The 26,751-nt window shown below is 43.8% G+C and overlaps 1 protein-coding gene across 1 annotated transcript in view; it reads right to left on the bottom strand.

Annotated features, from left to right (window-relative positions):
* LOC122791697 overlaps positions 1-26,751 on the bottom strand; it is a 1,032,604-nt gene that overhangs the window by 903,173 nt on the left and 102,680 nt on the right. Inside the window, exon 4 of the mRNA XM_044059589.1 lies at positions 20,928-21,008. Within this exon, the coding sequence (XP_043915524.1) occupies positions 20,928-21,008 (81 nt within the window). The remainder of the gene's footprint in view (positions 1-20,927; positions 21,009-26,751) is intronic.

The raw sequence follows: 26,751 nt of genomic DNA, 5'->3' as shown, positions 1-26,751 counted from the left end.
GCAGGTACCATCACATCACGTGTCACAATGGTCAGGGTAGCAGAACAGTATACTGCTGTAGTCCCAGGGGCAATAGCGTATTGTATTGTAATGTATTGTATTGTGTTGTATTGTATTGGTATGTAGAGGTGCCTCCTTCGTGGAGTGGAACCACTGCTGCTGTACGCCAGTGTACAGGTACATATCCTGTAGTCAGGCTAGTGTTACATAGCACTTCTATATGTGTGTTTAGCTCCTCTTGGAGTTCATGTAGCATGCAACCGGGGATACCATCAGGTCCCATCCATGTTGTGTTTTCTGCTTTTCTGAGGGCGGCTCTCACCTGGACATCTGTGATGACAGGGAGGTTACAGTCAGCTGGGATAAGTATGTCTTATTTGGGGGGAGAGGGAGGGGGGAAACCTGCATTGAACCTGTCTGCCACAATGTTGCCAATATCTGTGGGTTCAGTGAATTATTTGTTGTTGTGTACTAACTATGAGCATATTGGAGGGTTTCTGACCAGGTTGCTAACATAACTGAAGAAGGTCTTGTGGTTATCTGTAGTGTCCCTGTTGATTTCCCTCTCAAAGTTGCCCATGGATGTTTGTATGAGAGAAAATAGCTCCTTACTAGTGCTGATCAGACATGCCTTCCCTTTATGGAATTATGCTCTGTCTTGCAGTAGCTTCCATCTTTTGTTATACAATCTGTCTATGGCTGGGGTCCACCAGACAGGATGCTGTCCCTTTGTGGAGAGTGTCTTGGTCTTATATGGGATTGCATGATCCATGCATTCTCGGAGATGTCCGTAGAAATCATTTGCGAAGGGGTCAGCATTGTGGGTTGTGTCTTCCACTGGACCAGTGGGCTTAAAGGATACCATGTCAGTGTTACGAAGTGTAAAGTTTGCCTTTGAAATGTTATTCACTGTAGTCGATTGTGCTGGTGGTGGAGGTGGGATATGTATATCCAGGGCAATTAGTTTGTGGTCAGCTCACAGTAGTTGATGATGTACCCCATACAGTACCTCGATACAAACCCCCAGATTGAGGAGGTGCTTTGGACCTGAATCAGTGTTCTGACTGCTGGGGTTTGGTAGTATGTCGTATGGAGTGTGCCAGGTACTGTTGCACAGTTGTTGGCTGAGCACTGATACCTGGCCATTTACATGTGTATCCACCAATAGACAGACAGATGCTATATATGTGAGATATGTTGTATCACAACAGTCGAGTAGCATGTGTAGTATGTGTGCCAAATTCTGCTGACATATTTTGCTGATATCATGTTATTTCCTTTTTCAGGACCATGGCTCACCAGCGCAATCCAGCGTACTCTGCAGCTGAGGATGAGGAGATGCACCAGAGCCTGGTGCGGGATTATGCAATACTCTTTTCCCGCACCAGCCAGAATCAGCAGAAGAGGGCTGCACTGTGGCAAAGACCTGGTCCGTCGGGTAAATGACACAGGCACGCATAATAGGACATATGAGCAGGTACGACATCACTGCAGTGATTTAATCAGAAATGTCCGTCAGCGTGCGTCGGATATCCACAGGCAACAGGTTGCCACAGGTGGTGGGGTGGCTACACATCCCCCACTCACCAGACTGGAGGGACTACTCATAAGTGTTGTGGCTCCAGCCCGCCAACAACAACAACAGCAGCAGACCTGCATTATGATGGAGGCTGGAGCCACGCAGCAGCAAGACTACGAGCGTGCAGGTAATATGCCATATGTATAGTTGACTGTTGTGTACACTGGTAGTTAATGCATGTGTGAGGTGTGTCCTTGGTTTGTAGCTGTCATCATAGTATTTAATGTGCAAGTGTGATATTCTCAATATCAGCAGCTGACCTGTGAAAGGCAAATGTTGTACTACTGACCTGTATCATACTCAGTAACAATGGCACAGTTGTGCCCACTGACATTAATTTCCTCACTTCTGCAGGTCCCTCCGGTGTAACAGCAATGCAGCCTATCCATGCTGGTGAGTGTGTATTAACAATACCTTTAATAGCCTTGATAGTAATAGCAATATTAGGCTCACTGAGTAGTGCTCTGTGTATGCATGCAGTTGTGTCTGTGTGTTGATATCTCGCATACTGAGTAGTGTGCAAGTGTGCAACTGTGTGCAACTGTGTGCAAATGTGTGCATGTGTGCACCTGTACATGTGTGCACCTGTGCACCTGTGCATGTGTGCATGTGTGCACCTGTGCATGTGTGCATCACTGGTAACATTGTGCAGACATTGTAAACTGTGTTTCCTGTTTCCCTCCCACAGGTTCTGGTGCTGCTCTGGTGTCATGCAGCAGGGAACCTGAATCAGGTGCCACGGGTACTGATAATGATGACATCTGTGTAATGGCACAGGAAGGTATGCCAGGGTCCGTCATTGGTCAGCCAATTGACAGTACACAGCTGTCAACCCCATCAATGTGCACAGTTATCCTGCTAATACACCCTTAGTCACCAATGTCACTAGGTGATGGACAGGATACAGTGGGCATTGACCAGGGTAATGTGGTATCTGTGGCACATGCTTCCTCACACAGCAGCCATGGGCATGGCCCTGAGATGGTACCACACAGACAGATGTCCAGGGGTTCTCGTGGGAGCATCCGTGGGCGTACTGCCCCTGTCAGACTGTCTTACAACCTCAGCTATGTTTCGGGCTGTCATGCAGGCACAGTCACGTATGGAATGGTACACCAGACAGGGTCTGAGGGAGCTGACAGCATGTCGCACAGCCATGACTGACAGTATGCATGACATTGTGGCTGCCATCCGTAATTTCACTGATGTCATAGACAGATGTTGTTGGGACATATTAGACCGGTTCCACAATTACATGTCCATGAGCCAGGGCGATGGTGGACGGTTGAGGCGTCGACATGGGCGTATGCCAGCAACAGCAGCAGCTGGCAGTCGTCGCGGATGACAACAGGGCCGCGGCCGTCCCCATAGTGCCAGCAGCTGCCCCAGCAATGCTGGGTCTGTGCTGTCATCAGACCGCCCCAGGAGACCACGTGCACGTGGCTCTGGACTGGCCCAACAGGGATCTGTGTCCAGTCAACGAACACCTGCTTCTGATGACAGTACCCAGTCTGGATTGGTACCGGATACGGTCCGTAGCACCCCTGCAAGGCACAGATACCATGTCCGTGGCCACAGACACTGATCTGTATGACCTGGCAGGTACAGTCTGTGGCTGTCCACAAACACCAGTATATGGCAGCCATGAGGTGGAACTGTGTGCATCCATACACACATGCGAATTGACAACACCTAGGGCTACCGCACACATGCACACACTGCATCAACATTGCCCCACCTTCTACTGCTGTCCCTCACCAACACACATACACATACATGTCAATTGGTGGTATCAGTGGCAGACTCAGGCATACTAAGTTCACACCCTGTGCATATGATGAAACTGCGCCACCTCCTGCAATCTGTAACATCAGTGTAGGTACAGGTTAACATGTTGCTGATGCACAGGGTGACTACATAGACGTGTAGTAATAGTATCAAGTTGTTAAAAGTACTGTGTGCTGATATAATTGTGGGTATATTCCAGCATGCCTGATGCAGTAAGGGTATGATTGTCTTGTACTGTTGTCTACACCTATGGTAAGTACCATAGTGTATCATCTGCACATGTTGGCATACTGGTGGTAAGGATGTCAACAGAAGGCTACATACATAGGTAGCACAGGGGATAAGGTAATGAAAGTATTGATACACACTGATGGACATGTAAACTGCAAGTGGCATGCTGCCCACACTGGACTCTGCAATGCGGATGTTTGAGGATGTTGATATGTGTGCAGTACTACACGACTGGTACAGGACACACAGGAGCACCCTAGCACTGCAAGCTCACATCTCATACCATGCTAGACAGCCCCAACACACAAAACTAACTGTCACAAGAGGGAGAATCCCCATAAATGTCAGGGATACTGTGGTGGCAGGCCAGGTAGCATACATCCTACTAAGTATGGAACCACTGAGTGAAGGCTCAGTGTCTGTTATTTGACATTACTGCAGGTATGAGCACCTGGGTTTCCATCCAGTTATTGTACATCCTGATGGTACATGGTCTGTACACTTGTGTGAGCTGACACTGGACCCTAGCCATCTGACCTGTGTATTTTCATGTACATGTGTATAGTGCCTGCATATTTGCACTGTTACCTACTGGAAGTGGTACAGCTTGTTTGTTGTACAATGGACTACATGCAGCCCTGCTTACTGTAGCCTTGTTTGCATGCATGTTTGCTTGCAGTTACCCTGGAACACTGATCCCACCTGCAATGCAGAGTTACAGAGCTTCTGTGGACTCCTAGTGACATCTGCATAGCTTTCTATATGTATGTCCATGTCTCACTTGACAGAACGTCACTGTTTGTCCTGTTCACATGTACATTGCCTGTGACACATTGCATATGACTTACCTGGCATTTGTCCATGTGAGCAGTCATATATGCCAGTGCTAACTAATCACAGGCACTACACCCTCACATACTCACCTTCTGTTAAACCACCTGCATCACTAGGGATGGCTTGCACCTGTCACCCCTGGGCTTTCGGATATTGGCAAAGGCTCTTGCTACCCCTATAGTGCCTTTTTTAGGCAAGGCTCAAAAGACAAACCCACCTCCATAGGTATCACAAGGGATAAGAAACTAAGAGTAATGCTACTCAACGCCAGAAGTCTAAACCTCAAGATGCACGCACTCAAAACTCTCTTTATCATGGAGAACATAGATATCTGTGCAGTAACAGAAACCTGGTTCAGGGCTCCCGAGAGCACCCCAGCACTACCAGGTTATACCTCATACCATGCTTTTTGGCCCCAAAACTTGGACCGAACCACAAAAGGAGGGGGAGTATCGATATTCATCAAAGATACCCACACCTCCAGGTTGGTGGCAAAGCACGAAGCATCAGAGACTATCCATGTGCAACTAACAGTGGGTAAAACTGCCTTCCAGTTTATAGCCTGCTACAGACCACCCTCCCAAACCCAGGAACCCCACTCTGCCTTCCTGACAACACTGGAAAATATGAAGGTCTCTCCAAACACCATTATATTGGGCAACTTCAACTACCCAAACATAGACTGGGAGCATTACTCTAGCTCCAACACCCTAGCCCAAAGGTTCCTAGAATTTATAAACTCAAATGCTATGGAACAACTTGTTATCACTCCCGCAAGAGGGGAAAACATACTGGACCTGATCATCACCAACATGGGGACTCTATGCTCCAGACCAGAAGTGTATCCCTCACTGGTAAGATCAGACCATAAACTAATCTCACTGGATATTCACATCCCGACTCCACCCCCTGCCCAGAAAATCACAGTGAAAAACTTCTCTAAAGCAAACTTCACACTCCTCAAAACCGAGGTGGAATCCTTCAAAGCCCCCGGGCCTGTGGAAAATACGGCCCAGACCGCAGAATCCTTTATAAATGCATTCCATGAACACCTTCAGGAATGCATGGATCATGCGATCCCAAATAAACCCAAGACCCAATCCTCCAAAGGCAGACGTCCTGTCTGGTGGACCCCAGCCATAAACAAACTATACAATAGAAGGAGGAAGCTACTAAATGATAGAGCAAAATCCCAGAAAGGGAAGGCATCACTAATCAGTATTAGCAAAAAACTACGGGCACTCATATAATTGTCTAAGGCCAGCTTCGAGCGAAAAATTGCACAGGACACTAAGGATAATCACAAGGCTTTCTTTAGTTATGTTAGGAACCTGGGTGGTAATTCCCAGATATGCTCAGAATTAGTCCAAAATGACAAAAAATACACCGAACCCACAGACATTGCCAACATCCTAGCTGACAGGTTCAGCAAACTTCTCCCCACCAAAAGGGCAAATATCTATCCCAACAGAGTGCTGCCCCCCTGACATCTCAGATGCTCAGGTAAGAGCCGCCCTCTCCAAAGCAAAAAACACAGCATCAATGGGACCAGACGGTGTCGGGCTATGTCCTACATGAACTCCAAGAAGAGCTAAACCCAAACATAAAACTACTGTTAGATCTCAGCCTTACTACAGGATATGTGCCCAAAGAGTGGCATACAGCAACAGTGGTCCCTCTCCATAAAGGTGGTGCCTCAACGGATCCTGGAAACTATCGCCCCATAAGCCTGACTAGCTTGGTCTGCAAAGCTATGGAAAGGATCATCATGGACCTCATAAATAAAGATATTGGGGACCTACAGACACTGGATCCTACCCAGTTCGGCTTTGTTAAGGGCAGATCCTGCCTCTTAAACGTGGTTGATTTCTTTGAAACAGTCACCAAGGCCATTGACGAGGGGAAGGTGGTCCACACAGCCTACCTGGAACTCGCAAAAGCCTTCGATACAATACCCCACTCAGGCATTATAGATAACCTCACCAGCTTAAATATAAACCCCTATGTCACTAGATGGATTGCAAACTGGCTCAAGGACAGAACCCACATGGTTATAATTGCTGGAGCCATGTCAGACTCCAAACCAGTTACAAGTGGTGTCCCACAAGGCTCTGTCCTGGGACCTCTCTTGTTCGGTATATATTTCTCGGAGGTACAGGCCAAAACGGAAGGACTGTGGCTGACCAAGTTCGCAGATGACTGCAAACTGGGCGCCATAATCGACTCTCCAGCCGACACAAGCATCCTCCAAACGGGCCTCATAAAAACAGACAACTGGTGTCAGAGCCATGGCCTCAAGCTAAATGCCAAAAAGTGTATAGTCATCCCCTTTGGCAAAAACAAAGTGCTCACAAATTACCACATAGGTGGTAAACTATTAAGTACAGAAGAAGTAATTAGGGACCTGGGGACCCAAGTTGATAGCAATCTCTCATTTGACAACCACGTGGCCAAAGTGGTTAGAAAAACATTTTATATAGCCCACCTAATCATGAAGGGATTCAAATCTAGATCAAGGGAGGTCATCGTGCCTCTTTACTCATCCCTCATCAGGCCCATAATTGAGTATAATGCCCCTTTTGGGATGTACCTTACCAGACACCTGCAGCAACTGGAAAGACCTCAAAAGTACCTCACCAAGAGGATCAAAGGGCTCAAACAGATGCCATATGCTGCCCGGTTAAAGAAACTCCAGCTCTACTCAGTGGCATACCGCCTGTTCAGAGGCGATCTGTGCCTGACGTAGAAAGCTATGTCCAACCCGGAATTAATGGACATGCTGCACCTCAGAAAATCCAAATCCCATCGAGCTACGAGCTCGAGAGACTTGAACCTCAGCACTGAAATAAATAGGACATGCTGGAGGGACAGATTCATAACCCAGAGGCTCCCTTCACTCTGGAATAAAATCCCAGTCCAGGTTAGGCAGAGTCCCTCATTGACTCTCTTCAAGAGGAATCTTGATGAGTGGATGGGAGATCGTAGGTTTACCCCGGGTTTCACTTCTTTGTCACTGTTAGACAGAGGCACAGTATACTAACCTCGAAAAAGGGCATAGCAAAATAAATTTAAAATGGGTGGTGAAAGCCAAACACATTCTGGCTAGGCTTATAAATGCCCTAGGGCAGATAGCCTAGTATGAACCTATGTACCTTGTTCCCCATTGGCCCTATGTGCTGTTAATCACCATGGCAATCACAATACTATGGTAGCATGTGCAAAGGTCACTTGTCAGTCACCTCTATGGTACAGTTGTGGAATATCTGGGTCATATGGCAATGTCACAGCTGCCACATGTACACAGTCAACCCTCTCCCCTACACATGGACGTACAACACATGTATGAGATGCAACCACATAGCCAAACTGGGGACTAAGCACTCTGGACCCAGTACTGGCATAACCTGTCAGGTGGCATGAAATACTACAGTGACTACAATACCAGTCTGATGTAGACCTACACTGACAGCAATCCAAACACGTGAACACACTGGGCCATTCGTGGAGCCTCAGAATAGCATCCTGCCTGAGCAGCAGACACCTCTGCAGATGGCACACAGGCATAAGTTAAGCCGGAACACAGTACGTGCAGCACATAGCACACAAATCCTGTGTGCCAAACAGTCACAGCTTGTACGGCTACCCAACACACCTGCTACAGTTGTGTTAGGTACCTTTATTGTCCGGTACAGTGAGGTCCCGCTCACCAGGCTGGACAAGGTGAAGGTCACAGTGATATGCCCGTGGGGCACTATGGTCCACCACATAACACAAGCATACAGGTCAGTCAGAGGCATGGACACATATGACTCAGTCATGCATTATTGTGAACAACAACCCACACACATGGGCATTCTGTGTGACAAAACACACGTGGCATGTGGGATTCAAAGCCATAACTAACTGTGCTATGACAATAGTGAGAGACGCAGTAGCAGAGCGTGCTATTTGCATTACTGGGAGATTTGCCCTCTTCCGCTATACGTGTAGGGTGCTGACATCATCTCTGTGTAGAGATTGGAATATGCAGCAGCTGGTGTGTTGTACTGGTTGCCAAAAGGGTCAGTTCTCTCACACATGTAATTGCACACACCCTACTTTCACCAACCCTCTTCCAGCACACACCAACAACATGGATGTGGCTTAGCAAATTCAACCCCTGGGATCTCCACTGTGTCCCTGCTTGACAGAGGCACAGCACACTAGCCTCACACGGTGCCTTATATGACCTACTTTACAGTGGCACAGTAGCCTACTGTACTGGGGAGGCAGACGCCAAGCACACTCTGGCTAAGCTGTCATTCCCTAGGGCAAACAGCCTAGTGTTGGCCTCTACACCCATATGTTTAATTGTCAGATGCACAATATTTGTTGCTGATAGACTGTTTGCAGGTCTTTATTGCCATAGCATTCCTTGTTTCTATGAACAACTTGTGTATCTGTGGAAGATGTTTGAATATGAGAGGGATCCACTATATCACGTATGTCTCTGTAGTCATTTAACTGTGTGCACTGGGCAGATTGCTGTAATGTGGTTGGTTCCTGGAATAACACGTACAAATACCAGATATGTGTGGCCAACTGCTAAACTGAGATTTGGCCTAAGTGTGTGAGCATGCCCAGTTCAGGCTTTCCATGGCATGTTGTCTGACATATGTCTCATTTATCAAAGTGTGCGAGCATGCCCGGTGTGAGCTTTCCATATGTTGAACTCTGCAGCCCACCACATTTGTGGATGAGTGTGAACTTCAACAATATCTCACGTTTATGGTTGTGTGTTGTGTGTCATGTTGTGTAGTTACTGTCCAACTGCTTTGTATCTGAACACAACAGGGATTACACTGTGCTTGCAGGGTTTGCATGGGATACTTTGCATACAGTTGTCAACATCCTTTCATACTGACCTAACACTGTAGTACCGTATAGTGTACTGGTTCAGTACTTTCACTGTGGTGGACAGTATCCTGGGCTTTAGTCCTATCACTGCTTTACATTTTCATAGTGAGCACAACAGCCTGGTTAGGGGCCAGTTGTGCACATCTGACCATGTTGCATTATGTTCAGATATGAACTACTTAAACCAGGCTTGTCCAACATTGGTAGTGTATTCCACAACATAGGTGTACATTGGCAAACACTAGCGATATGCCCTAGGCCATTTGTAATGCTAGTCGGAGAGTGTGTTTGCCCTTCGACACACATTGTAAGTGGAGTTTGCCATGACATATGTCATGGTTAGTATACTGTGCCTCCGTCTACCCGTGACATAACAGTGATACCCAGGGTAAACCTACCATCTCCCATCCACTCATCAAGATTCCTCTTGAGGAGAGTCGATGAGTGACTCTCTGGCTAACCTGTACTGGGAGTTTACTCAAGAGTGGGGGTGGCTTCTGTGTTATGGATTATTCAGTACAGCTTGTCCTATGTATGTCAGTGCTGGGGTTCAGGTCTCTCATGTGCATAGCTCACTGCCATTCAGATTGTACAAGGTGAAGCATGTTCATTGATTCCAGCTTGGACATGGCTTTATACATCAGGCACAGCTTGCCTCTGGGTGGGCAGTATGGCAGTGTGTGGAGCTGCAGTTTGTTTAATCGGGCAACACATGGCATCTATTCAAGCTCTTTGATACTCCTGGTGAGGTACTTTTGGGGACTTTACAGTTGATGGAGGTGTCTGCTGAGGTACATCCCACAGGGGCTACTGTAGTCAATTGTAACGCTGATGAAGGATGACTGCAGAGCCATAATGAACTCCCCTTATCTAGATCTGACAACCTTCATGATTAGGTGGGTATATGGTATGTTTCTGTAACCACTACAGCCACATGCTTGTCCAATGCAGGATATCTATCAACTTGTGTCCCCAGGTCTCTCATTACATGTTAAGTACTTAATGGGTTAACACCTATGTGGTAATTGGTGGGCACTTACTGTATATCCACAGGGGTTGACTATACACTTTTCTGCAATTAGCTTGCTAACATGGCTATGGCACCAGTTGTCTGTTTCTATGTGTCCCATTTGATGGCTTCAGCATGTCTGACCATGTCAGTTCTGTCCTTGGTCTGGTTTGCAACCCCTCTACTGACATAGGGGTTTATATTTAAGCTGGTGAGCTTATCTATAATGAACACGTGGGGTATTGTATGGAAGCCTTTGCAAGGTCCAGCTACGCTGTGTGGACCACATTGCCCTCATCAATGACCTTAATGACTGTTTCAAATGAGTCAAACATGTTTAAGGGACAGGATCTGCACTTAAGAAAGCCACACTGGGTAGGGTCCGGTGTCAGTAGGTCCCCAACATCTTTATGTCTGCGGTACATGCTGATCCTTTCCATAGCTGTGCAGACCAAGCTTGTCAGGATTCTGGGGTGGTAGTTTGCAGTATCCATTCAGGCAACACCTTTGTTGAGAAGGACCACTGTTGTTGTACACTGCTCTTTGGGTACATATCCTGTGGTTAGGCTGACATTGAGCAGTAGTGTGATTTGGCATTCCATTCTTCTTGGAGTCCATGTTGGACTCAGCCCACGACACCATCTCATACCATTGCTGCTGTGTGTTTTGCTTTGTAGATGCTGGCTGTTACCTCAGCATCTGCAATGTCAGGGGGCCAGCAGTCTGCTGGGATAGATATTTTGCATTCTGGGGGGGGGGGGGTTTGCACTGCACATGTCAGGTTGGATGTTGGCAATACGTGTGTGTGTTTGGTATGTTGTTTGTAATATTTGAGTGATTCAGAGCATATCTGTGAATTCCCAACAAGGTTCCTACCATCAGTTAAGAAAGCCTTGTGATTATCCTTAGTGTCCTGCACAATTTGTATCTTCATAGGTTCATAGGTTCATACTAGGCTATCCACCCTAGGGCATTTATAAACCTAGCCAGAGTGTGTGTGGCTTTCGCCACCCCTTGCTATGTGAATATTATGGCCATTTATGATTTACTTTACTGTGCCTCTGTTTGGACGTGACACAGTGAAGACCCCCAGTGTACATTTACGATCATCCATCCACTTGGCAAGATTCCTGTTGAAGAGTGTCAGTGAGGGGCTCCGCCTAACATGGAGTGGGATTCTGTTCCAGGGTGTAGGGAGCCTCAGGGTTATGTATCTGTCCCTCCAGCACATCCTATTTCATTATGTGTTGAGGTTGACATCTCTCACTCTCACAGCTCCGATGGCTTTGGGTTTTCTGGGGTGGAGCATGTTAATTACTCCTGTGTTGGACATGGCCTTGTACAACAAGCATACAATGCCTCTGTGTAGGCAGTATGTGACTGCATTCAGCTGGGATGTCTACAGCCAGGCAGCATATGACATATATTTGAGACCCTTTATCCTCTTGGTGAGGTACCTTTGAGGTCTTTCTAACTGCTGCAGGTGTCAGGTAAGGTACATCCCAAATGAGGCATTGTACTAGATTATGGGTCTGATAAGAGAACAGTATAGGGGCACAATGACCTCTGTTGACGTAGATGTGAATCCTTTCATGATACGGTGTCCAATATAGACAGTCTTCCTAGCCACATTGGCAATGTGAGTGTCACATAACAGGTTACTGTCCACATGTGTCCCTAGGTCCCTGATTACTCCTTCCATACATAATGGTTTACCACCTATGTGGTAATTTGTGAGTACCTTGTTTGGTATTTGTTGGGACATTCATACTGTCCAGTGTCTTCAGGATGGTTGGGTGGGGTTCCTGTGTGTGAGAGTGTGGTCTGTAGCATGCTACAAACTGTGCAACAGTTTTGCCTACGGTTAGTTGCACATGGGTGGTCTCCGATGCTTCGTGCATTGTTAGTTACCTAGACGTATGGGTGTCTGTGCTGAATATGGATACTCCCCCTCCTTTCATGTTTTGGTCCAGGTTTTGGGGCCATAACGCATGATATGAGGTATAACCTGGTAGTGCTGGTGTGCTGTCAGGAGGCTTGCTGCAGGTTTCTGTCACTGCACAGACATCAATGTTCTCCATACTGGGGAGGGCCTCGGGAGCATGCATATTGAGGTTTACACGTCTGGCATTGGTCAGCATTACCCTTATGTTTCTTTCCACTTATGTTTTCTAGGGTGCTGGGTTAGTCTTTTCAGCCTTGCCTACGAAAGGCTCTATGGAGGTGGCAAAAGCCTAATCCAATATCCAGACGCCCAGGGGTAACAGGTGCAAGCCATCCCTGGAACAGCAGCGTGGCTTGTCAAGCATGACATCCCAAGCAGACAGACATTGGATCCCCTTGGAATGACACCAGTAATTGTACCACTTGTTAAAGCTGATCATTCTGTGTTTGTACTGTGGCATCATTCTTGGTGAGGGTAGGATGCTGCAAACGGTCAGTGTCATACCGGCCTGGACTACATAATCGGAGAGCTCATCTATGTCTCTTTTCATGTAGTCCAGGGAGGTACATCTAAGGTCATTCACGCCAGCATGGACAATGACTGCATCATATTTCTACTTGCTTTGGGGTGACCTGCGTACTTGTGTTATGTGGCACATTGTAGCAGCCTACAGGCAGCTTACTGTACCCTTTCCCTTGTTCAGTCTTGTGAGTGGGACAGCAGTGTGTCTGTCTATGGAGTCACCTATTACAACTGTATCAGGCATGTTGTTTCTCCTTCTGGCCTGTAACTGTTTGGCACACCAGCTTTGTGTACTATGTGTTGCATGTGCTATGTTTGGAGGTTGTGGTTGCTTGGATGTCTGCTTTGGAGGCCTCTGTTGGTGTGGTGAGTTTGTAATTAGGGCCTCCGGGAATGTTGTTTCTGTGTTTATGTCTTTGGTTTGCAGTTGTGATAGGTCTATGTGGGACTGGATTTGTGGTGTGTGTGGTTACCTTCTCCTCCTGACTAGTTTTGACAGTACTGGGTTGAGGGAGCTCAGCCTCCGGTTTGGATAAATGGTTGCATCTCTCACATATATTTGTATTTCTTGGGGGGAGTTCAGGGTTGTCTGTGTACTTGGGGCAGGTGTAACATTGCCTTAAGATTCACAGATTCAACTTGTTGTAGCCGGCCTTAGTGGATTATATGTGTGGACATATTTTATTGCCATACTACTGATCAGTGATTACTTCCCTTTTTATGTTTGCTCTATCATGTAGTAGCTTCCTCATTCTCTTGCATGGTTTGGTAATGGCTGGAGTCCACCATGGCAAATGCCTGCATGTATGGCATTGTGTCTTGGTTTTATTTGGGATTGCATAATCCAAGCATTCCTGGCAGTGTTCATGGAATGCCTGTATAACAGGTTCTGAGGTGTGGCCCATATTTTGCACCTGCACAGGGCCTTTAATGGATTCCACATCAGTTTGGAGGAGTGCAACTTTTGCTTTACACATGTTTTTCACTGTGGTTTTCTGGCCAGGGACTGTGGTCAGGATGTGTATATCCAGTGTGATTACTCTATGGTCTGGTCTTACCAGTGAGGGATACACTTCTCATCTTGCCATCTAGTACCCATGTTGCTGATTATCACATCCAGTATGCTTACCCCTCTTGTGGGAGTGGTATGTTGTTCCTGGGCATTTTGGTTTATGGATTCTAGGAACTTTTGTCCTTCAGTGTTGGAGCTAGTATAATGCTCCCAGTCTATGTCTGGGTATTTTCAGTCACACAATATAATGTGGTTTGGAGGGCTTGATATATTCATGTATTCCAACATAGGCCAGGTGCAGTTCCTGGTGTTAGGATGGTAGAATGTAGCAGGCTATAAACTCGGAGGCAGTTTTAGCCACTGTTACTTGACCATGGCTAGTCCATGCTGCTTCTTGTTGTGGTACCAACATGGGGGTGTGGTTATCCTTGACAATTATTGCTAGTCACCCTCCTTTTGTAGCTTGTTCCATGTTTTGAGGCTGTACAGCACAGTATGAGGTGTAACCTGGTAGTGTTACGGTGCTGTTGTGAGCCTTGACCCAGTTTTCTATTACAGGACAGATATCAACATTCTCCATACTGGGGGAGTTTAGACTGCATGCATCTTGCTGTTTAGACTTCTGGCATTGGGTAGCATTACATCTAGGTTCTTATCCCTTGTGATACCTATGAAGGTGGGTTTGTGTTTTGAGCCTTACCTATTCAGGGCACATTGTGGGTAACAGCAGCCTTTGCCAGTATCCATAAGGCCTGGACTGATAGGTGCACGCCACCCCTAGCAGGTGGAGCATCATGTCATGCTCAGCATGTCATCCCAGGCTGCCACACATTGGATCCTCTTTGACTAACTGCAATACTTCAGCCAGTTATTGCAATTGATCATCTCATCGTCATATTGTGGCATCATGCTTGGTGAGGGTAGGATGTTAGTCAGGGTCATCAAGTTTGCATATACTACATGGTGTTACATTGCTTAACACATGGCATTCATGCCTCAGGTGGTGCTGCAGGGCTGCCTCTGTCGGATGCACATGCTACACTCCCTGTACATGTCTGAGAGCAGGTTATGTCATTTTAGGCATCCCTGTTATTATATGAGTGAGTCAGAGAGGGATAACATTCCCAGGGTTCCTACTGAGCCAGTGTATGTGCTATGCGTTGCCTCTTTGCCAAGGTCAGGGCATACTGGGCACGCCTCCTTCTGCCTACTGGGGCAGGCTCAGGTTGTTCCTCCTCCGAGTCACGCTCTGCCTGTGATGGCCTTGGCAATGGTGGGGGGCTGTTTGGCCCGGCCCTATGCTGGTCCTGCTGCAGCTGTTTTCGCAAGATCATATTATGTAGCATAGCACATACCATGACAATTTGGGTACATGTAGTTGGTGAGTACTGCAAGACTCCACCAGATGTGTCCAGACACTGGAACCGTGACTTGAGCAGCCCAAACACATGTTCTATTACATTACGTGTTTGTGCGTGTGCCTCATTATGGCGTCCCTGTTCGGGTGTGTGTGCGTTTCTGTTACACTAAAGTAGCAAAGTTTGCCAACAATGCTACACATACCTCTGATCACTGTATATCCCTTCAAAAACTCAATTGGCTCAAACTACTTCACTTCCTGACTTACCACTGCATATAAAATCATAACTAAACCAGAAGATTGCCCGTTCCTAATCTCACTAATGTCCCCCTACAACCCCGCTAGATTTCTCAGATCAGAAAATAAATGCCTTTGAAAGGTAGAATTACCCAACCTTACAGCTGGCCGAGCTCTTTACTCTGTTGCTATAGCCATGGAGTGGAATTCCTTACCCACTGCAAACAGAACCACTTCTAACCACAACAATTTCAAGAAGACTCTGCAAGAATACCTCTCCAAACTATGGTTCTGTACATGCTCAAATAATTCTTCCAGCATTACATGAAACTAGAAACCTCTTCTAACAACTTTAACACTTTGAAATATCTATCTTCACTTAACTCTTCTCCCTCTCAGTTTTATGCATCCTCAGCTAGAAGATGAAATTTAAAGAAAAAAAACCTAATTATAATTGTATATCAACATGTATATATTGCACCTGGATGTAAATCATTATTTTTATATTTTGTATATTGTTGCTTACTAGTAACTTGAATCTGTTAACAATCATTATGTAACTTTATCTCATCAATGTATATGTCATATGTGGAGCTTTTCTCCCGGGACTTCACTGAAAATGGGCACTCCCAGGTTCAATGGACTATCCCGGAAAACAAATGCAAATAAATACATAAAGAGCAAACAAAAAAAAAAAAAAAAAGCAAAGAAAATTCACCTGACAAGCATGTCTGCACAATCAAGAGCAGCAGATAAGGGCATCAGTCTTCAATTTAACAAAAACTCTGTTTTTCTTTTACAATCATGAATGTAAAGTCATAACACTTGCCCTAGTTAGACAGACATAGCTAAAAGAATTAACTGCATAGACATGCAGATGAATTATTATTACCAAACTAACAAGCCTAAAAAAATATTGAAAACCCGAAACTACACCAAAGGTGTTCTGTAAGAAAGATAATGAAACACCTAGGCCTGAGTTGTAGCTAGGTCACCTGGCATGCTCAGCAAAATCACAACTGGTACCCATGTCAATCAGGAAAAAAATGTCCTCCAGCATGAGGACAGAAAAATACAGCACATGTCATCATTGCTAAGACCTATTAAACAAATCTTTCACTGTCTGAAACACCTTTCAGAAACTGCAGCAAGGAACAATGCTGTGCTATGCTTCAGTTCCTACCACACATATACTGTTGTATGAAAATCATTTAAGCAGGTGCGATGCCCAGCACAGCTGTTAAATGACTACAGATGATGCAATTGTGCCCAGCCATTCAAGAAAAAGGATCACAATATATTGAATTAGAGGGAATGACTGTGTATCTCTAAAGCAGTGTTGAGTGAACCCCCCCCCCCAACAGCTTGTACTGGGGACAGCTGCTGTTTTTGATCTGCACTAGCAATTTCTTTGATCAATGCTCAGGGTGAGGGCAAATCAACTAAAAACTGCCAAAAAAACAATGGTTAGAAATAAACTATGTACATGCTTTGTTCTGTAATGCAATAGAGGTAACTTAAGTAGACTGGGAGCACTCTCAGATGTGATTGCTTCTTTCATTGTGGCAAAACAGATTTGGAGTGGAAGGTGTTTACACCGAGCAATGCAGGTAAAAAGGGAGGGGATAGTAGCATGGAAAAACTTTAAATGCCAAGCTGCCTTTTGCCTAGTAGCAGCAGTCATACCACTACCAAAGATGGACCTTTTCATAAGAGATCACTGAGATATACTCACAGTATGGAATCTGATGGTCTACCTCACAAAGATTCTTCATATTCATCTCACAGTGACGACTAATTTAAGCTCAAAGTGCATTGTCGTGTTCTGAAGCAAGTGAAAGCAACAAACCTTTGGAGATGCATGTAAGCTTCTTACCATATACAGTACTAAATGATGCAATTTTTCATGAAAAGGGGGATGTTATTGTATTTTATTTTGGTGATAGGGAGATTCCACTAAATTTTTTTTATCAGAGTTGAAAATCCCTGCCATGACATCATGTAAGACTGAATACATAATGCAAAGACATCATATAAGACTAAACCTATAATGTTTCACCATCTACATTCATATGTAAGATACTGAACTTCCCTTCTAAGTGTATCAGTAATAATTTCTTACTTCACAGAAACACAAGTTGTCAAGTTAAGTCTTGCAGATGGAGCACATCGCACTGAAAATGAATACCTGATTATGTAGTGGTGAAACCACGATGTAAACAAGAAGCTGCTCCTCTGAAGAGGTAAGTTGTTTCTGTACCCATAATGCTCTTGGCAGTAGTATGCAAACAATTACCCAACACTTACTATGATATTATTTTGTTGGTGTGATTATAGAGAATAACTCAGAAAACAGTGAACTTAAAACATCAAACAACATAAAATAACCTTCACATGCAACTTTAACATGAGGTGTATAGCAAGAAATGAAATTAATTAACTGTACCACAAAGATGCTAATGATCATGACCAATACAATTTAAGTTATTGCTAGTCTAGGGTAAGCACATCTGCATGATTCAGGGAGCTGCCTGAATTAGGGTTGCCACCTGTCCCACTTTGGGCGGGACAGTCCCTCTTTGGGCAGTTGTGTCCTGACAAAAAATTGTAAAAATAGCAAATGTCCTGAGATTTTAGGACAAAATTATTTCCTATATTTTATGTAATAGCTGCATAAAACAGTTATTCTGTATCTGAAATACCTAAATGTTATAAGAAACAGAATAAGCAACTAAAATGCTACAAGAACACATTTTTTATTTAGGCAAAAAAGTTAAGTTCTTTCCTTTGTACTGGCCATGGGTATGCGTCGGCCTGTAAAATCTGATGTTTGTAACAAAAATGTCCCACTTTGGCCATTTGAAAAGGTGGCAACCCTAGCCTGAATACCAGATTTACCTTAGCGAGGTTCAAGCCTTGATGTGCTATTTTAGTGTTTACCCTTACAATGGTTATCTGACTAATGCCAGGGCTGACAGGAGAATCCTTAGCTTTTTCCATGCTATCACATGTCTAATGCTGCCATTTTCTTGGTGGCAAAGTAAAACAACAGTTCTTCCCTGTTTCATCTTTGATTAATTGTACTGAACTTTTCAATCTTCTGGCACCTGTCAACATTATGTTTCTCTCAACGAGAGTTCACAAATGCAACTGGAGTCCTAGCTGGCTATCTATTACACATTTAGTGCATAAACAAAGGGATTCCACTAAAAGTAACAAGGATCAAGATCTGATCTCTGCAAGCATCTAAAAAGAACTGTGGGAACACGCTCACTTACGTTTAAGATCATTTGGAAAGTATCTTCTGACATATTTAGTGTCTATTTCTGTCCTGTTCTCTGTATGTTTTAACCTATTGATGGCTGATAATGGTCTACAGGACACTTCACTCACCTAGTTATCAAATAAAATAAAATAAAAAATATGCAGCTAGCATGTTATTTCATGGTATTGACTGTTAAAGGTGCACAGATGTTTCCAAATACATGTTTTTCATAAAAAGAGTTAAATTCTGATCAATGCAAAATATATATATATGCAGTTGAGAACCTATCCAAGACGGTCAAGAATACATTAAAAGACATTAATCTAAATGATCTTTTTTTTCAAACACCTTTACTGAATTATCACTTGTGACATAGACAAATTTGCATTCATATAAAAGTAATTAAACTATATTAACATAAACATTATATTTCAGAAATATTGCTATATATCATATAACCTAAACAATATTACATAAATTATTCAATTCCTTCCATTTTTTAAAACAAGAAACATGTTTATTAAGCCATCACTTACTACATAGGCAATCATACATTCACATAAATGAAAACAAACTACACCGACACAATCCTAGTTGCAAGTATTTTACATCACAAACCATACTGACACACTCCCAGTTGCAAACATTATACATCACTTATAATCTACCCAATCTTTCTCACTGAAACATTACATAGCTGATTTAAGTCCTGCTGCCTTTTGAACCTCATTCCTCCCTTATATGTACTGTTCCCAGAATTCCCATTTTTTCTATGTAGTTTGCTCCTAACCTTTTCTGAAGATCTCAATTCCAGTTGTTATATCTCTGTTACTATATTCACTACTTACAAACATAAGGCTGAAAATATCTGGCATTGGTGCTTGACCATAGGCAACTTCTAAAATATGCAGACATTGCATTGTAAAAAAAAAAGACCACCCAGGTGCAGGTACTCAAGCTTATAAGAAAGCTATTTAGCATATTAAGCATGATACATAATAATATATAGTTAAGTACAGCAACGTTAGTAATGGCTTAAAAGAAGCAAAATATTCCAGAATATACTGGTACTCTTTGTAAGAGTACTAAGAACTGCCATGCTGTGTGCTTTATGTAGGTTTATATTTGGCAGTTGTGGAAGAAATAGGAGCATTTACTGTTTATTTATTTTATTTTATTTTATTTATTTAACATTTGTTGACCGGGAATGTCCGACTAGGTTCCACAGAGCCTGTTTTCAGCGGAGGCCCGGGGAGAAATGCTCCAGATGCATGTCTTTGGAATGTGGGAGGAAACCGGAGTACCCAGAGGAAACCCACGCAAACACAGGGAGAACATGCAAACTCTGCACCACTGTGCCGCTCATTTATTTGTTACTGAAATGAACAGTGTACAGTACAGCTGTGCTATGTAACATTCTTGCCAGTTGGCATACACTCTACTTTACGAGTCAGTAGTTTGATTCATAGACAGTGACTCCGAATCATGGTCAGTAAGATCTGTGGGTAAGATGCCCCATAATACACCTCATGTGCTCTCACTCAATGTTTAGATGTTTCACTAAAAACATATGAGCATTCCAGTGGCTACATAATGTAATCACTGTAACTGTGACTATGTATAATGAGGATACCTTACATATGTAGAATGATCCCTTATATCTATGTACAACATGCAACTACAATGTCCTTTCTGTTACACAGTATCTTATTATTTTTAATGTAACTATTGTATGTGTTATAATCTGTATTAGATTACTGTTTTATGCATGTGCTATAATCTGTATGAGATCACTGTTCTACTACATAGTGACCACTGTTACAATTAACTGTATATTATCTACCTTTTTGGAGCTTTTCTCCTCAGGTCTCTGCTGAAAATGGGCATCTGCCCAGCCAGACAAACCCGGTCAACAAATGTCAAATAAACTAAATACAGTTAATAAATACAGTAGAAAATCAAGGTACTACATTGCAAACGGGTTTGTAAATTACAACACAAGAGCAATTTTAAAAGTGAGCCTTAATGTTGATAATAAAGTGATCAGAAGCCCTCTAAGTGACTTAAACTTTGAGCAATCTTCAATATGGTAGACTTCATTATAAACTATCTCATTCTGAACATATACAGTACAGTGATGTTAAGCCTAGGAAAGGAGTTGTTTCTTTCTAAAAACATTTCAGATTTATGACTGCCTTTTGTACTGAAAAAAAAATGTCTATATAATGACTTAATTATAGGAGTGCTACCTTTTCACTGTTTTTGTATGAATCCCATTTCTTCATCATCTTCAGCCACTTGCTAACTCTTTCAACCTCTATCTGTTTTTGCTGGAAATAAATAATAGACAAAAAAGAAGAAACAAATCAAAATCTCAAAATCTCACAGACAAGAAAAGATAAACAAACAAAAACAAGATATCAAGCCCACTGAGTGTAAGAAATATATCACACTGCCTACAGATTGAAGCAAAATGAATCTGAAATAATTCAAATTAAAGTTTTATTATCAAAGCAACAATAGAGAAATTTGCAAAATTCAGTACGTCAGTGAATATATATATAAAATATCTCATGTACAAAGACATACACCCTATATTAATTTATTTACAAAATGCGTTTCTCTTCATTAAGCATATGAAACAAGTATTAATATGAAGTGCACCTTCAGTTGACCTTTGTCAATCCCTTCAACTTTAGTTTTTCCACTTGCTATGTACCTGAAGTTTGGAGGACAGCTACAGCAATGCCTCTTCACAAGGATGATTCAGTGCTAAACCCTGACCACTACAAGCCTACTAGTTTTACTAGAAGTAGGTGTAATGCCATAGAACGTACTCTCAAAGAACTAAATATCAGCGACATAGTTGACCTCTAAAGCCTTATCAAACTGGATTTAGTAAAAGTGGGCCATATCTATTCAACCTAGAGAACAGACAGACTGTCTACATTATATACTTTGAGCTTGAAAGGGCCTTAGTGGGCCCTTGTCATCACTTCTCATACGAGAATTATACACAAACTACAGTCTGCTTATCAGCCCTTAGTTTATCTACTGAATAGCAAACTAACTTTACAAAAAAAAACTTGCTTTGTAAAGGTATGAGATATAATATGAAGCTGGACAGATGTCATTAGTGATCTTCCATACAGCTCCGTCTTGAGTCTCATCTTATTTAGCATCTGCTTCTTATAAGTGAAATCAGGCATGCAAAATCTTTAGATAATTGGCTTTGTGGATGACAGCAAATGATGTGCATTTGTTGTCTTTACCAATAATGTCCTTATTTTCCAACATGGACTGGATCAGACTACCACCTGGTTTGCCAAATATGGATTTACCCTGAATGCCAAGAAGTGCAGCACAGCAACTTTCAATAAAGCTCTGACTCACTCCCATTGTGTGTGCCAGCTTTGTTTGCATTAACCTACAAGTGTTATTAGTTTGATTTTATGTACAGTAAATATGCTTCTGTTCTCTACGAAGCCAGCAGTTGTTTGAATATTTTTGTATTTTTGCAGTTTTGCCTTTTTGGTGTTCATCATTGTCTACTTTTATTTTGCTGCACTCAGGTAAATATCCACTGCTGTTATCTGATTTGTTATTTTGAAGCAGAGCCCAGCAGTAGAAAGGTATGAAAAAACATCTGTTTGCAGCAACGAAGTGCAGAAAATGCATGCATGGGTGAACTATTTAAATAAAAAAGAAGTTATGTACTTACCATAATGTCCCATGTGAGTTGTTCATCTCACCTTCATTCCTTACTGATGGGCTCGGAGCCGATCCCTTGGCTCCGAGTTGGCCAATTGTAAAGCTTGAGGTCTTCAAATAGCTCGAGGCCAAGTCCCTGCCCTATGATGCACCTAGAGTTACCCCAGATCTTGTTTGCTGTGTATAACAATATCATATGTCATTCTTTCACTCCCAAGAGAAGGTATAGAAGGATTGAGCAACCAGGATGGATCCAGCATCTCGGTCATCTAACAGCCCAGGAGGTGGGAGGAGGGAGGGACGTAAGAATGAAGGCGGGATGAACAACTCACATGGAACGTTATGGTAAGTGCATAACTTCTTTATGTGAAGTTGTTCTATCTCGCCATTCATTCTTTACTGATGGGTAGTATCCCAAGCACCATCAATCTTGGGTGGCTCACGGGAGTATATTTCTCAGGACTGGTGATCCAAAGGAGGCCCTGTCCCTGGAGGTCCTGTCATCTTTGTAATGAGTGATAAAGGTATGAGGTTTTGACCAAGTGGCTGCTGCGCAAATGTTATCAATAGGAAGTTTGGCAGAAAAGGCAGAGGATGTAGATGGTCATTTTATGCTGTAAAGGCATGTTATTAGCTGAATAAGCAAAAGAAATACAATCAGATAACCATTTAGAAAGAGTTGTTTTAGCCACTGGTCTACCTTTCCTGGAGTCCAAAAATGAAACAAAAAGCTGGTCTGATTTTCTGAAATCTTTTGTTCTATTCAACTAAAATCTGAGCTGTCTGTGAACATCAAGTTTGTGCAGCATGTACTCTAAATTGTTTGAATGGTTGGGGAAGAAGACTGGAAAATCAATAATTTGGTTGAGATTAGTTTCAGTGCAAACTTTGGGCAAGAAAGAGGGGTTTGTTCTAAGTGAGACTGTCAGCATGGAATATCAAATAAGGAGGTTTGCTGGATAAAGCCTGAAGCTCTGACACTCTGCGGGCAGAAGTAATAGCTACTAAAAAGATGGCTTTCCATGACAAAAATGTTGAGGTCACATGAGGAAGCTGGTTCAAATGGTGGAAGAATTATGCGTGAAAGCATAAAATTTCGAGTCCATGGAGAATAGGGAGATTTCACAGGTGGTCTATTATAAAAGGTCCCTTTGAGAAAGTCAATGGATAATTTGTGTGACATAATATTCAATCCTTCAAATCCAAGATGAAAATTAGAAATGGCAGCAAACTGAACATGAACTGTTGCTGCTGCAGCTCCATTGCTGAAAATCATAGTCAAGAACTCTAAAATGGAGGCCATAGGGGCTTGGTAAGGATCAATATTGTGTTTACAGGCCCATATAGAAAGTTTTTCCATTTGCTAAGATATAGCTTCCATGTAGAAGATTTATGAGATGATAAGAGAATTTGCTTCATCTCACTGGAAAGGTTATGGAACCTGGCTATGATGGGAATCGGAGCAGCCAAGCTGTCAGCTTCAGGGACTTCAGAGAGGGATGAATTTCCCTTGAGTGCATCAGAAGGTCCAGAACTGGGTCCAGAATCCAAGGGTCTTCAAAAAGATGAAGTCGAAGGAAGGGAAACCAAATGGAAACCAACTCTGACAAGGCCAATGTGGGGCTATTAAAATGATGGTCCTTCCCAGGGTTTTTGCGTTCTGTAGAACCTTGGGTATCAACGGGATTGGTGGAAATGCATAGAGGAGACCCGGCGGCCAATCAAGTACAAATGTGTCCCTTGGGGCTTCTTCCGGACGGGGAATCAGGGCAATGTAGCTTCTGCATTTTATGTTCATGTGACTGGCAAAAAGGTCACAGCAAGGCCGGCCCCACCTGCGGAATATCCTGTCTGCTATTTCCATCTTGAGGGACCACTCGTGGGGTAACAAGATTGCTCTGCTCAACTTGTCTGCTATCATGTTGGATTTCCCCGGGATGTATGTTGCCAACTGAAAGCGCTGGATGGAAATAGCCCACTGCCATACTCTGAGAGCCTCACGACAAAGGGGGTAAGACCTGGTTCCAACTTGTTTGTTCAAATACCAGACCACTGGCATGTTGTCTGTCTGAATCGCAGTCTTACCCAGAGGAAGAGAGTCCTGAAAGTACTGTAATGCCAAAAGTACTGCTCTTATCTCTAGGACATTGATATGCAGATGTGTCTCTTGATCGGTCCATGTGTCTTGGGCTGTCTTTCCCTGAAAATGCCCCCCCACCCTATCAGGGACGCGTCCATGATCACTGTGGCCACTGGAGGGGGTAGCACAAATGGGCTTCCTATCATAACATGAAGTGAAGTCAACCACCACTGAAGATCCTTTTGGCAGGAATTCGTTATTATTATCATGTGAGACATGGGAAGCTCTTGGTAAGACCATTGAGTGAACAACAGCCATTGTACTATCCACATGTGCAAATGACCTAGTGGTATGGCTAGAACTGCTGCTGCCATCAGGCCTAACAATTTCAGAACTTCTGATTCTGGTGCTTTGTCTTTGGATATCAGAACACTGACATGCTGATGGAGAAGAAAGATTCATTCTATTGGAAGTCTTACTGTGGTGGTGGTGGTGTCCAGTTCTGCTCCGATAAAAATGATATGCTGCCATGGCAACAAGGCAGATTTTTCTGAGTTGATTGAAAACCCAGTTGATTGCAGAGTGACAGCTTGGACTCCCTGTCCTGAATGAGTTGATGCCTAGTGGTGGCGGTAAGGAGCCAATCGTCTAGGTATGGAAACACCTGGAATCCTAAATGCCTCAGGTGAGCCGTGACCACTGCCATGCATTTGGTGAACACTCTGGGGAGTGTAGTGAGGCCAAAGGGCAGGGCTCAAAACTGGTAATGATTGGCTCCCAGCTGGAAGCGCAGATGATCCCTGGATAGCCTGGCCATTTTTATCGGTAGTACGCATCCTTGAGCTCTATTGAGCACATCCAATTGTCTTTCCCTAAGAAGGGAAGTATAGACTGAAGCCTGACCATCTGGAACTTCTCTTTCTTTACAGATTTGTTCAGTCTGCTGATGTCCAATATGGGTCTCCAGTTCCCCCGTCTTTTTTGGAACTAAAAGGAATCTTGAGTAAGTTCCGGATCCTATCTGGTCTGCTGGGACTGGTTGGATGACTCTTTTTCTTAGCAATGTTTGGACCTCTATTGTTGCTTGTTCCCTGTAACTGTGTGGAACATCTGGGATTTTTCTTATGGGTGGAGGGGGTGTGGTGAATGGGATGAACTATCCTCTGAAAATGATATTTTGTACCCAGCTGTCTTTTGTTATTTTGAGCCAGGCATCTGGGTACAAAGATAAGCGACCCTTGACTGCCTCCAGAGCAGGACAGTCGGGCTTCCTTTCAGGAGCACTGGTAGGGCTTCCCAAAGAAGTGATCTCTGTCACCCTGGTGTTGCGGACCCCCTCTGCCGCGAGGGTGGCATCTTCCATTATTGCCCCCTCCTCTGCCTCTAGAGGGGGGTTTACCACGTTTGTCCTGAAAGGCTCCTTGGGCTTTTCGGAACCACATTTTACCTCCCCTTTGACCCTTAGGGTAGGGTCTGGTAGGGGTGGAAAAATGGACCCCGACGGCAGACAGAGTCTTTCCATCCTGCTCACACCTGTTTAAGTTTTCCTTCACTTTAGGCTCGAAAAGGGACGAGCCATCAAAGGGGGTATTCACGAAGGATGACTTGAAGGGCTCCACGAAGGAACACAAGTGCATCCAGGAGTGTCTCCTAAGAGCAACTCCTGTACCTGCTGCCCTACTCGTTCCATCAGCTGCATATGAAATAAGGTGCATGGATGAGTTTACTCAGAACTGCGGGAAGCAAGCTGGGTGGCAACTTTGTCGGTAGCTCCTGCAGCTACTGTACCCTGAAGAGTATCTCCTATCTCTTTAAAGAGATCTCTTTGTAATCTGGTAAAATGGGTTAAATAGTGGAGCAAACGAAGAGCAAAAGTCGCTGAACTAAACATGCACTTCCCATATCTATCCATGATCTTAGAATCTTTGTTAGGAGGATGGATAGATGAGGAAGTTTCAGACATTTCCTTTTTGGTGACTGCCGCCGCCACCACCATGGCATCAACTGGCACACCTTTTGTCAAGAAAGATTTATCAAGGGGGGGCAGAAATAAACTTATTAGGCCTCCTAGGGACAGGCTCCATAGTATCTGGAGACTTCCACACCCTTTGTGAGACCAGCTGCATCAGCTCATTGAAGGGCGGAGACATCCAAGAGGTGGAGGGCTGAGACCCAAAAGCCTTCAAGAGAACTAACTCATCCTCAGTATGGATTTTGGACTGGCATTCACCCCTCTGCCTCAGGATTTCAAGTATCTCAGCGAATGAGATACCTTCAGAGGG

This window comes from Protopterus annectens, chromosome 17.part0, assembly GCF_019279795.1.
Source record: "Protopterus annectens isolate FY-2018-M chromosome 17.part0, PAN1.0, whole genome shotgun sequence".
NCBI lineage: Eukaryota > Metazoa > Chordata > Ceratodontiformes > Protopteridae > Protopterus > Protopterus annectens.
Note: the sequence above shows the minus strand (reverse complement) of the source record. Positions and strands in the feature narration are given on the sequence as shown.